This window comes from Euprymna scolopes, chromosome 3 (genome assembly GCF_053919585.1).
Source record: "Euprymna scolopes isolate OS-2025 chromosome 3, ASM5391958v1, whole genome shotgun sequence".
Classification (NCBI taxonomy): Eukaryota; Metazoa; Mollusca; class Cephalopoda; order Sepiida; family Sepiolidae; genus Euprymna; species Euprymna scolopes.
This window is the reverse complement of record NC_136484.1, coordinates 65,348,890-65,362,381: the sequence shown is the minus strand read 5'-3', so window position 1 is coordinate 65,362,381 and position 13,492 is coordinate 65,348,890. Positions and strand designations below refer to the sequence as shown.

Below are 13,492 nucleotides of genomic sequence, written 5' to 3'. Positions count from 1 at the left end.
GGGGAGGGGAGGTCGTTTTGTACCTATTCTGTGCTTTAACCTTACAATTGAATAAAAAAAAACATAAAACTTTAATTAAACTTGGAAATACGATTTTAAAAATAACGCGGATCAGTAAGTGCCTTAGCACTTTGATTTATTAATAAATACTGAAAATTTTAATAATATCTGCAAATTTTCAATCAAGATTATATTTTTATGAAAAAAATATTTTTATGACAAAAACTATTTTTAATTTCATTGTCTATCACAAGTATTAATAAATTCGTATACAAGTTTGGCGGGATATTTATAGTGGAACTCTTCTGCGTTTAGATTTTCCAACAGAATAATGGCAGTTTTTCGTTGCTTTCTGTAACACAGATTAACTTATAAGCAGGTAAGTAATTTTTTTTATATTAAAACTTTTTTTTTTAATATAAAATCTTTGCACAAATATTCGGAGTTTTGCTGATTTGGGTTAGAGTTAAAATGTATTTAAGATTTCAAAGTTGGGAAGAGAATGTAATTTTTATTTCAGGTATTTCAATTTTGCAACTCTGAGTTTTTCTATTTCAGACGGATCTTGTCAATACAATTTTACACTTTAAAAATCTTATGCTTTTTTTTCTTTTTATTCTCACTTTTACTAATGTATGTGTGCAAATATAATTTTTAAGTAAACTTAAATGCTAGACATTTCCAAACTGAAGTAAAATTCGGTGCTAGTGCATTTATTGATCCGTGCTGAAATAACGTTATTATTTAGAAAGACCTTCTTAACATAAGGAGGGGCGGGTGTCTTGTACCTATTCTGTACTTTAACCTTACAATTTAATAAAACATATCATAAAACTTTAAAATATTTTTTTTTAAATGGCGCCGATCAATAAGTGCACTAGCACCGAAAAATCTGTTAATGCGGAATATTAAAAAAGATTATCAGATTTAAAAAAAATGAAGAAATAGTAGGAAATTATCAGATTTCAATTGTAATTAGTACTGTTTTATTTTTAATCTGGAGTATATATTACTCAAGTAAACAGTCGTAAATTCGTAAACAAAAACAAATAATTTGTAGAGTTGAATTTGCTACCGACCCGTATAATTTTAATCTGCGGAAACCGTATTTTTTTAACTTCTATGTCGCATCTCTTATCTACACTCAAAAACTAACATTATGCCAAGAATATCGAATTAAATGATTGAATGTGATTCTACAGCGGTTTTCGATTTGGAGAGGCTTGCCATTGACTTATGATTAGTGAAAGAGTAATAGCTTTTGGTACTCGTGCAGAGAGTGATCCGTGCTGAAATAATAAGGTTATTATTTAAAAAGCCATTCTTAACATGGGGAGGGGAAGGTATTTTGTACCTAGTCTGTACTTTAACCTTACAATTGAATAAAAAAACACATCATAAAACTTTAATTAAACTTGGAAATACGATTTAAAAAATAGCGCGGGTCACTCTGCATTAGCACCATTGTTTTTTTCAGTATCTTTTGTTAGTGATCGATCTAATATGGGGAATTCCCAGAAGATAAAACTTTAGAAGTGACGTTGCAACAAGCTGCCTTTTTGCGACCTAGACCTATCTCTGAGGTCTGGTAGACTGAAATGCGCCATACTGCTGCTTATATATATATATATATATATATATATATATACAGGGTAACCGAAAAAAATGAGCCCAACTCTAATTAGGCCCCGTTTCTTAGTGTTTTGTCCGGATGAAATGAAACTTTGGTCATAACTAGTTTATTATATTCAAAATATCACATCAAAACACAAGGGCCTTTGGCCTTTTTTTCTCCGTTCTACAGCATATGTTCTGGATGGCCTCCATTTAGCTTTTTTTCTTTTGGGGTCACTCTGTATATATATATATATATATATATATATATATATATATATATATATATATATATTTGTGATAATTAAATTGATTGACTTACCGAAGGTGGCTCGGTGGGAAGGGAAAGACACTCATGGCTGTGAACGGCCCGGCCTGGTGTTTGTTAATGAAGAAAATAGGATGTCTATTCCTTATAGCTTAAATAGACATTCCAGTCTCGTGTCAATCTCGCTGAACGAGAAATTGAGACTATAAAAAGAATCACCTTTGTAGGCTTGTTATTGTTGTAGTTTGTTCTTGTCGTTGTTAGAGATCTATCAGACCGGTACGACAACTGTTAACAGCGCGTTATATTTACAAGAATACGTTTGCTTGTAAGCAACGAGGTAATTTTTCGTTGCAAGCTAAACGTCTTTTCTTCCCCCCCCCACTCGTCGGTAGAAAATATCGACAATATATATATATATATATATATATATATATATATATATATATAAACAGGAAGTGGGCACGTGAGTGAACATCATTTATGCATTCAATCATGCCAACAAACTTAATATAAGGCAAACTAAAGAAGGCTGCTGTTTCCTCCAATCATCCCAGCCGCCATGGCAGGTAAGTTTCTATACTTTTCAGCTTTAAGTTAAGCAATCACTTGGAAAATGTTGGCAATCTGCATTATTTGCAGGATTAGAATGAGTGGTTCTTTTGTCGATAAGACATCGTTCATCAAAATCAAAATCTGAATTTAAAATTTCCACAGGTTAAAGTATAATTTTATTTTTAAATTTAGGCACCGCCAAAAATGGCCGAAAAATCAAGTTGTTGTTGTTGTTTTTTTTAAAACGAAATTATATTTATTAAAATCCATTATTTCTAAGTAACTTTTTTTTCCAAAAAGATAAAACTCTGAATTTTATCATATAGAAAACGGAATAATGTAAAACTTTTTCTATTTTTAATTAAATTTTAAATGTTAAATTTTCCCCAAAAGTTAACAATCGGCGTTTTTTGTTTTGCACAAAAAACGTATATAAATAGTTTAAAAAAAGGTTCTTGAAATAATTAATTTGTTCATTTCTTGTCTAACTAAGATTTAGGGTGATTTTCTATGAGAATATGCAAAAATATAATATAAGTACCTGGATTTCAAATAATTCCACTTATTCATATAGGCAACCAGTTACTTCGAGTCGATTTGATTACTGTTTACATTTGTGCTTGATAAAAAGCAAACTACGGAAGACCGAAAAGCCAAAAAAAACTTATTTTTCAGTGACGAAAATTTCAATGTATTATTAACGCTGAGGCTGGCCAGTACCAGATGGGTGACCATTTGTATGAGTTTGGTTTTTAATGTGTATGTGTGTGGAGGCCAGGCTCTCCAAAATGGGGAGGGGGGGCAATTTAAAGCAGAATAAAAAAAAATTATTTCAGCGCGTTTGGTCCAACGTAGTCGAAAGGCGGCAAACGTTTCCAAACTTGATCGAAAAATGATATTTTTAACTGTGGCGAATTCCCAGGATACGGTCCCTGAAAGATTGTTGACGACGTTGCAACAGATTCGTCTGTTGCGACCACAAGGTCACTTAGTTGACAATTCGTATTAGATGATCGTTACTCACAAAAAAACAGGTGCTTGTCTCTGTCACAAGTCGCCTTAAATAGAACAATGTTTTTGCACACGAAAGGAAAAATCACGTGCACGTGATATTATGCGCCCAAGCCCTCATAAAAGCTTACACAAGGAAGCAAACAACTTTCTGTTGCCGGAGCTCCCCAGAGGTGAGTAATTATTTCCTTTACTCTCCCGTGTTCAGAAAAAAAAATCAAAGGAAACAGGAGGGTATATATATATAAATTTTTTTTCAATCTTGGGTTTGGCAATTATAACAATGCCAGCTGTCCTCTTCAACAGGGGGATGTTGGATCCCCCCGCAATCAAAATGGAACCAGTAACCACAACCATCACACCCAATCATTCTATCATCAATCTTTTCTATCATCCGGATTCTCGCATCCTGGGCAAATGCAATCCGGCTCCTCATCCACCACAGATGCTTCTAAACCGTGCCAACCAGGCTGGGGGAAGGCAAATCCTTTGCGGTGGAAGTGCTCTCTTGGAGGCAAACAGGGCAATACCAATTTTCCTCTCGCGGTGGAAATTGGCTTAGGCCTATGCACAAAAAAATGGAACCAGTCATCACATCTGTCGCAGCATACCATGGGACTCCCATCGTCAGGTAAACTGCACACTGGGCAATTCTCAATATGCTCTCCCTCTGCGGTGTGAACCTCAGATGCTCTATCAAGGGAGGTGTGCTCTTCCTGGCCACGGTCACCCTGTATGTGAAGGGTTCCCTCGGCCTTTAACTCCAGTGGGTAAAGGTTTTTCAATGATTGCACCTGCAGTGACCCATCCCCACGCTTGACCTGCGCAGATCTCATCAAGCCATCCTCTCCTGGGTACAACTGCGTAACCCTTTCCAAGGTTCAAAAAGGTCGACTCCGGTTAGGAACCCTGATCAAAACCACTTCTTCGTTCACAAGGTTTGACGTAGCTCCAGATTGTGGTTGGGTTCGCTCTCTTGGGCTTAGCAGGTACTCTTGGTGCCATATTCTTCTGAATCTTTTCAAAGCTTCGTCTCGGCAGCTAAGGGATTCCACCAAGTGTTTCCGGGACGGAGGTTCAACTTGGCTAATATCTCCTTGGTTTATCCTAAATATTAGTCGCGGATTAAGCACAGGGCGTAGGAAGTGATTTGGAATTAAAATTTCCAAACCTTATCGGAGGAACTTGTGTGGGTCAGTGGTCTATCATTCACTACATTCTGAACATCCGAAAGTATAGTTAAAAGGTCGGTATAGTTGTAAGTAGCTCGCCCGATCAGCTTGTACAGACAAGACTTTATCGTTCTAATAAGCCTTTCCCAGATACCACCATACCATGGAGAATGCGATGGAATCCTATGGTGGGTTATTTCACACGTCCCGAATCTCTCCTTAAATTCGCTACATGTAAATGCCTGAACCACACTGCACCCCGCAACAAACGATTTAGCGTTATCGCTATAAATGTGGGAAGGTATGCCATACATATTAGTAAAACGTATAAATGCTGTCAGGAAGGAATAGACAGATATATCCTCCACTAATTCTAAGTGCACCGCTCGCACCTCCAAGCACGTGAATACTAATATGTACATCTTTGTCCTTTCTATATCTCTCTGCACCCACAAATGACCAGCGAAATCCACAGCGGTTCGAAGGAAGGGTCTAATTAAATTGACTCTGTGCTTAGGCAAGTCAGTTCTTCTCGGGTACGAGAAGGGTATTGCATTGAGCTTTCGACACAATGAGCATCCAGATAAAACCCTCGTCACTGCCTGTCTCCCTTGAGGTATCCAGAACCCGGCTAGCCCCACTTTATTCAATGTGGTGGGGGTACCTAAGTGGCTGCATTGGTGATGACAATCCCGCATAATCAGCGTAGTCAATTCATGGTTTTTAGCCAGGATTACAGGTTTATGTATTTCAAATTCAAAGACAGCGTTCCTTTTTAATCTGCCCTTGGAGCGGATTTTCCCCTCCTCATCTAAGAAGAGATCTAAACTTCCCACTCTCTGAGGAATGGCTCCTCTCTCAGAATTCTCTAGAAATTTCAGCTCCTCCGCAAATGCCTGACATTGCATCACCCTGATTAAATGTAGACGGGCTGCCCTTGCTGGGTCTAGGTCCTTTTTTCTCAGCCTATAAACAAACTCGAAGACACGAGCTGTAACATTCATCAACATCGACAGCGTAGAGTATTTGTCAAATGGTACGACTGGCTCTTCCTGATTAGGTGATACGGAGCAGCACACAGAGGTAACCATCTTATTATTTTCAGGACTCAAACAGTTTGAGGCGTTTTCCGGCCAGGGGACTGCCTGATCCCTCAGCCACACAGGTCCATTAATCCAATAACTTAGGTTTTCCTTTAATTTCGGAGGAGATAATCCTCTGGTAACAAAGTCTGCTGGATTTAGATTTGAGGGTACATATTTATAATGCAATTGTACTCCAAATTTTGCAGTTAGTTCTCTTTCCCACTGATCAATATCCCTTAGTCTGTTTTTGACAAACACATTCTTGTTGTTGGAGGTTTTAGTGATTATCCAAGATAGAACTATTTGTGCTAAGGTTACAGCCTTAAATCGCATCCTTGAATAGGATCTCAACAAAGTGGAAAGGCATTTTATTGCCAGGAAAACTGCCAGCAGTTCCAACGTGGGTAATGTCCTGTTTTTCAGAGGTGCTACCTTAGCCTTGGCAAATATAAGTGATGAATTACCCCGCCCGGCAGCATAAGCGGTGAACCCGTATGCCTTTTTAGAGGCATCACAGAATAAGACCAGACTTGCCTCTTCCCCTTCATCAATGGCATGCCTAGGAAAATTGATGGAGGCGACCCCCGATAGCTCCAATGCAATGGCTGCCCATCTTACTTGCTGTTTCTCCGGAACTATTTCATCCCAACTCACTCCTAACTTCCACAACTCGCTGATGAAGGTGCGAGCCTGAATTGTCACGGGGAAGCATAAGGAAAGCGGATCGAAAATCTTAGAGGCTTCTGAAAGAATCTGCCTTTTGGTTCTGGCTTTAGGATCACAAACATAGGGAGCGACAGAGATGACGTCATTCTGAGGATGATATCTATATCCTAGTACCCTCTCCCATGAACAGTCATGCTTGATATACGTTCCGTCCTCCCTCATTGTCTCCTGCAACACAGCGTTATTCGAATTGCAAGCCTGCAGGAAGAATCCGCCCTCCTGCAGCCGGTCTACTGCCTTGGAGTAGAGAGTAATCAAATCCTCCAAATTATTTTCCGTTTTTATTAAATTGTCCACGTAGAAGTTGGATAGTAACATCTCCGAGCAAGGATCCATGGGGAATCGTCCAGCATGTAAAATTGCATTGTACGGTATCACATAAAATGCAATTTAGAATGAATGGGCTTGCGCTGAAGCTAAAAATAATAGTCGCATAGCGGTAACACCTTAATCTATTGTTCTTCTTCAAAAAGAAGCAGAATTTGTTTTTAACTGATTCCTCCGCCAAACGCACCATCAGAAACGCTCTCCTAATGTCGGCCAAAAGAACATATGTTTTAACGGAAACGCAATGTGAGATTCAGCATGTCACCGGTCAGGTTGACTCCATTGTATGCGGCGTCGTTAAGCGCCGCAGAATTTGCGGTTTTAAACGAGCAATTAAATACCGGTCGAATTTTTGTCGTGCTGGTAGGATTGTTCTTGAAGACGGGTCTATGTGGGATCCATACATAATTCCTATAATCTTCAGGTGTACATTCTAAGGGTTCTATTATACCCTCCTCTTCCTGTTCTTCAAAAACTCTCACGTATTCATCGTATAATCCCTTTTCCTCTAAGTCCTTAACCACCCTATCCAAGACATTGATGGCCACATGGTGATTGGACTGGACTCTTCTTAGCTTGTCTTCATACCAGGGCAGTTTGATCGAATAATGACCCTTCCTGATGGAGATGTTATCCATAAAATCCCTTAACTTATCCTTGTCATAGTCTGAGTTAAATTCGGATTCGGGCAGACCCAGAGACTCAAGGCTGAATATCCACTCAAGTCCTCTGTCCACCAGACTGTCTTCGAACACGTCTGCGAAAGGATCGACATATGAAGGGCAAGGATTCATAGCATTATTAACGAGACTGCCATCGCAAGGAAACCGCTCGACCATTAGGTTATAATCCAGGCTCTCAGTGTACACAATTCTTTGGTCCTCGTAAAGAAAATGTTGGACGTTCCCGAATGGTATTATACCAGCTGGGGTCTCCCAAGCTGTGCCATTCATGCAACGTACTACCTTAATAGGGTACAAATATTGTAAGAGGTCTACTCCCATCAAGCCCTAGAGCCGAACACTGCCACTTGTAATTTCTGTCGTTGGCTCCATCCCTAAATCTCGAAGATTTTTCCAAACCAGCGGTAAGTCAGGGACCTTATGTGTAAGGTCTAGTTGGTTGTCAATAAGAATAGGCACTTGGGGGGGGGGCTGCTCCAGCAAACAAGTCCACTACAGCAGTCAATTGTTTACATCTACGATGCTTCCTACCGACAAAGGAAACTATGTCCAGGTCCACGTTCTCCAATGTATCCGGGTCACAATGCAAACGATCCACGACTTCACTCGAGGAGTAAGACCTCTGGCTGCCGTAATCCAAGAGACAGGTCATCGACACTGAATGTTCTCCTCTTCTGATAGTAACCTTGATCATGGGTAGAATGTTATGGATTATTTCAGTATCAGAGCTTACGTTGGTACTAACTCCTGTCTCTTCTAGTTTCAATTCTGGAAACAATACTGACAGATGGCCTTGAAAGTGACACACCCTGCATCGAGCCTTCAAATCCTTATCGACAGGGCATGCACTGCTAAGGTGACTGGCTTCAGAACATCGCTCGCATAATCCCAGCCTCCTACAACGCCGGAGTCGTTCACCATAAGACGAAAACACTCTACAGTCCATGCCAGAATGTCCATTGTCGGCACAAAAATTGCAGAATTGGGGACTCTCCATAACAAGATCCGCCTGAAACCCCTCCGTGGTTCCTCCCTGTGTATTCCTATTCCAAGAGGAACTCGCCCTTGGACGGAACCGGGCGGTAGTGTCAATTTTACTAGAAGGAGCGTGCCCAACTCTAAGAAGGGCCCTGATCACACCTGCAGTATGGTGCAGTATGTATCCCAAGCAAGGATAATGGGATCGTGACATTCTAATTAATTCAGCACAGATCTCTGAAGGAATTTTCTCGAACAGTATGTGTGCCACGATAGCACCACTACCAGAGCCCCCCCCCCGAAGGAAGTCATAGTCATAATCCGAGTCCAATTCTCGAAGTTCGTATTGTAGTTGAGCCAGGTACTCCCTCAGAGCATCGTAATTTTTGTCCACCTTGGGATGACCTTGAATGATTTTTTTAAATATCTCCTCTCTGATAGCGTCCTTGTCCCAGTACTCCGCTTTGAGGATATCAACAGCGATTCTGAAATTCAGTTCATTATCGGAAAGGTGGTGTATAAGATGGAACGGGCGACCAGAAACATATGTCTTCAGACATACCAGTCTTTCACGATCATCATGAAGACCTGCAGTGCAAAATTCAAATTTTTCCAAAAAATCCCTTAATGCAAATTTATTTTCTCTGTCAAAGCCGTCAAAGGTGGGGCAGGTGATTTTAGGTTTCGCCAACTCATACCTCAGACCACGGTTGGGTGAAGTTGTAGTAGATTCAACAGGAGCCAAATGAGGAGTGCCTCAATTCTCGCAACGATAGGAATACCGCAGACCTGTAAGAAAAGTTGTCATCAGCCAGGCCTCCTGCTTCCTCAGAGGGAGACAAGTTAATTATGTCCTTATCCAACTTCTCTAGCTCCTCGATTCTTGATTCGGTGTTCACCTTGTGGTGGTTCAGGAAATCCTTATCGAAGTGGCTTAGTGCCTTAAGGCGCTCCAGAGATCAATCTATCAACAAGCGTGTCGTTCTTTTTAGCCCTATCAGAGTATCCAGTCGAGAAGACTCCATTCCGTAAAACGGAGAGTAATTAACGTCTGTTGCAAAATGTGGCGAATTCCCAGGATACGGTCCCTGAAAGATTGTTGACGACGTTGCAACAGATTCGTCTGTTGCGACCACAAGGTCACTTAGTTGACAATTCGTATTAGATGATCGTTACTCACAAAAAACAGGTGCTTGTCTCTGTCACAAGTCGCCTTAAAAAGAACAATGTTTTTGCACACGAAAGGAAAAATCACGTGCACGTGATATTATGCGCCCAAGCCCTCATAAAAGCTAACACAAGGAAGCAAACAACTTTCTGTTGCCGGAGCTCCCCAGAGGTGAGTAATTATTTCCTTTAAAGGGCACAATATTTATCGATTTTTGGGGTTTGTATTACTGTACACATAGATTCGAAAAAGTTGTCAAAAAACAAATATATAACAAATAAATGTAATCAAAGGCAAGATAAGTTACTTTTCTACCAAACTGGATATGTTTTATTTTTTTTTATTTCATGTAACATGTTTATTCAGCTCGAAAAACATACAGGGTTTACCGATGTATTCGAAAATTGCAAATATTTATCGATTTTTTTGTATCGATTCTTCAAAGCATGCCCTGTTTAATAATGGTCATGCATTATTCGGCTCGCTAAAAAGAAATTGTTAATTTATTTATCAAAGATTTTAAAATGTCTTTTTTCGTATTAATATTAAAAAAAAATTTTATGTTTTGCTTAATTTAAATTAATTATTTTACTTAACATATTCACTGAATTTCACACTTCAAGACTCAAAAGCGGGATAATTAAACACAATCGAAGTTTTGATATTCAGACATCAAAATAAGATACGCAAACAAGTTTTTTATCTATAATCCCGTCCCTTACAACAACATAATGTTTTGTTCAGTTTCAGATGATTATTTTAAGCATATTTGGAACCCCCTCAAAACAAGGGGGGGTTGTAAGCAAAAAATATATATATATATAAATATTGTTTATGAAAAATAAGTGCACTGTTATAAAGTTCATTCGTCTCTTAATAATCGCTGAAAATTTCGTATTGATTTGATAATTACCTGATTTTTGGTAGATTTTTAAAAAGACGGTCCGTCAAAAAGTACTTACCTGCACCCCCCCCCCAGTTTTGGCGGTGCCTAATTAAATTCTACTGCGCTTGTTATAAATTACCGTGCTACAATTTCTCGACTGTTCACTATTGCGGACATTTTTCCCATATCCAGAACTTTCCTCTAATTCTACTTAAAAATGCCTTCATCCAATTTTTAGTGAAGTAGCCAGCATTATTTAAAAAAAAATACATTTACTTCCGTTACGTGTAGAGCGATGTTATCTTCAAACATGTATGATCAAATACCTTCATGGCGCTATTTTTTAAATCGTCTTTCTAAGTTTAATTTAAGTTTTATGTTTTTTATTCAATTGTACGGTTAAAGTACAGAATATGTAGACAACACCCTCCCCTCCCCATGTTAAGAATGGCTTTTTAATAATATTATTTCAGCACGGATCAATAAGTGCATGAGTACCACATTCATTATTACGTATGCATTTATGTTACCGTGCTGAAATAATAACGTGGTTATTTTGAAAACCATTCTTAACAGGGGAAGGGAAGGGGTTGTAACTAATCTTTATTTCTACCTAACAATTTAATAATAAAAAAGTGATATTGTGAAACTTGAATTTGAAAATTCTATTAGAAAAATAGCACGGTAACATAAGTGCATAAGAACCCATTCATTTGTAAGTAAAAATTGCGAACCTTTATTAGCAAATATTTGTAAATATTTTTCATTTCCATTTGGGAAACGATTGCACGGTTCGTGCACGAATACGAACATAGCAAACAGAAAAAAAAATATGATATATACCTTGAATTATGACAAGTTTTATTTCTGTATTTTGGTTAATTCTCCGATGTGTAAGAAATATAGTATATCTTAACAAATTAAAATAAACTCCTTTCTGTACTACACGAAATGGAAAGTTTGATCTAGTTGTCCCGATTTCAACATGGCTACCATATAAAATGTTTCAACTTATGCAGACTGTGCTAAATCAAAACCATTTAGAAACTCATTCTAACCATGGAGAGATATCGCTTTTTTCACTATTCGGTACTTTTACCTAACAATTACTAAACAAGATACCTTAAATATTGAATTTAACTTGAAAATATTGTATAAAGATACTACGGTTTGTAATCGGCACAAGTAGTAAAGATTACAAAAGGATAATATTTTGACAGATTAAGTTAGTTTATTAAAGGAAAATAATTAAACTTTATATCATGAGATTTCTTATTCCCATAGAATGCTATTCTATGTATAAGTTCTTGAAAAGCATAGTTTTGTTTACCGCCTAGCATGATTATGTACTGCTGTTGGGGTTGATTAAGGTAATTATATTGATTCGTCATAGGATAACTGGTTGAATCTGTAAAGATTACAGGGAATCCAGTTTTATGCAAAAAATTGAAACAAAATACGAAAGCAGCACAGTCATAAAACTCGGTGGTTCGTTGGAAAGCTAATGACCTGAATTGTGTAGTGGACTATGTGACACTTGCTCTTAAGATCGCATATTATTGTTTAAACAAGTGAGTGATAACTCTCTATACCAATATAACGCAAAATGAGTACCCACTTTATGGTCACCACTGATCCCCATCTGGCATCGATTGAAATAAATAGCTCTCGTCTTGGGGAGGCTCCATGTTTTGAAAAGCTTCATGGCTTGGCCTTTACTCCTGGTCTGAAATGGAACAGGTACACGTTGCCAAGGTCGCTGGGAAAATGGTGAGCTCCTTTTATCGATCCAGTAGATATCTCACTGCTGATGTAATTCTTTACCTATATAAGAGCCAGATATGTATAAGGATGGAGTACTGTTGCCACATCTGAGCAGGAGCTGCTAGAAAGAACTTATGCTGCCTTGACAAAGTTCAAAATAGACTTCGTAACCTATTTAGGGATGCCCTTTTCTCTTCCCCGCAACCTCTTTCTCACAGAAGAGACGTTGCGAGCCTCTCTCAGCTTTATCCTTATTTTCATGGCAAGTACTAGTCTGAGCACCAATCTATGGTCCCTTCGCCAAACTTACACGAGAAACACTCATCTATCTGAAAACACTATCAATAATTCCATGAACAAATCTTCTTTCTTAGATCTGCATAACTGTGGAACTCTCTTCCGTTTGACTGCTTTACATTATATATTATGTGTATGTATTAATATGTCCGAAAGTATAATTAGTCGAGCAATTAACTGCTCGGCAAAACAAAATGTTACTTGCAGACTGCTATTGAGTAATAAAGCCGTGGGTACTGCATGAAAAAAACAATTGTTTTACTTCCTCGCCAAATATTCAATGAATTCCTATGGAATAGTAGTAAGAATAATCTCCATATTCTTCTGTTTCTTTTCAGATATTATTTTATATAATATCGATTGTAAATTTTTACGCAATAGCTGCCGGCTGCAACTACGCGTACTAACTTATTGCTTGTTGGAACTACGCGTACTAACTGATTGCTTGTTGGAACTATTGATGCTATCTTTTCAAAGCGGCTTGTGGGCTCGGCTGTTTGTAAATAACTATTCTGTACTTCCACCTAAGAATTTAATGAACAAAAAGATATCATAAAACTAGAATTTAACTTGAAAATACTAGTCGAACAATGTAATCCTTAAAAAGGGAGTCTTTACGTTCAACACCGGTATCTATTAATTTGCCCAGAAGTTTGTTTACATTTTGAAATGAACAATAGGTAGTATTTAATCACACTATTATTTCAAATGGGGAGGAGAGGGTGTTTTGTATCTATTCTGTGCTTCCACATTACAATTGAATAAAAAAATAGATATCGTAAAAACTTGAATTGCACATGAAAACACTATTTACAAATAGCGTGGTACCAAAAATGCATACACACATTTTAGGACCATTCTTGACGGAGATATTGTTTTTAAAAGAGACTACTCCCCCTAATATTTTTAAGAATATTTTTAGTAAATTACTGTTGTTTTAAAAAAGGTAAAATCGATG

At 38.1% G+C, this 13,492-nt stretch overlaps 2 protein-coding genes across 2 annotated transcripts; both read right to left on the bottom strand.

Annotated features, from left to right (window-relative positions):
• Positions 1-4,604: 4,604 nt before the first annotated feature.
• Positions 4,605-6,767, bottom strand: LOC145261126 (uncharacterized). The gene has a single exon (XM_080119383.1). The coding sequence runs from the start codon at positions 6,765-6,767 to the stop codon at positions 4,605-4,607; it is 2,163 nt and encodes a 720-aa protein (XP_079975509.1).
• Positions 6,768-6,988: 221 nt separating this feature from the next.
• LOC145261121 (uncharacterized) lies at positions 6,989-7,711 on the bottom strand. Its single transcript, XM_080119369.1, has one exon. The coding sequence runs from the start codon at positions 7,709-7,711 to the stop codon at positions 6,989-6,991; it is 723 nt and encodes a 240-aa protein (XP_079975495.1).
• Positions 7,712-13,492: the final 5,781 nt, after the last annotated feature.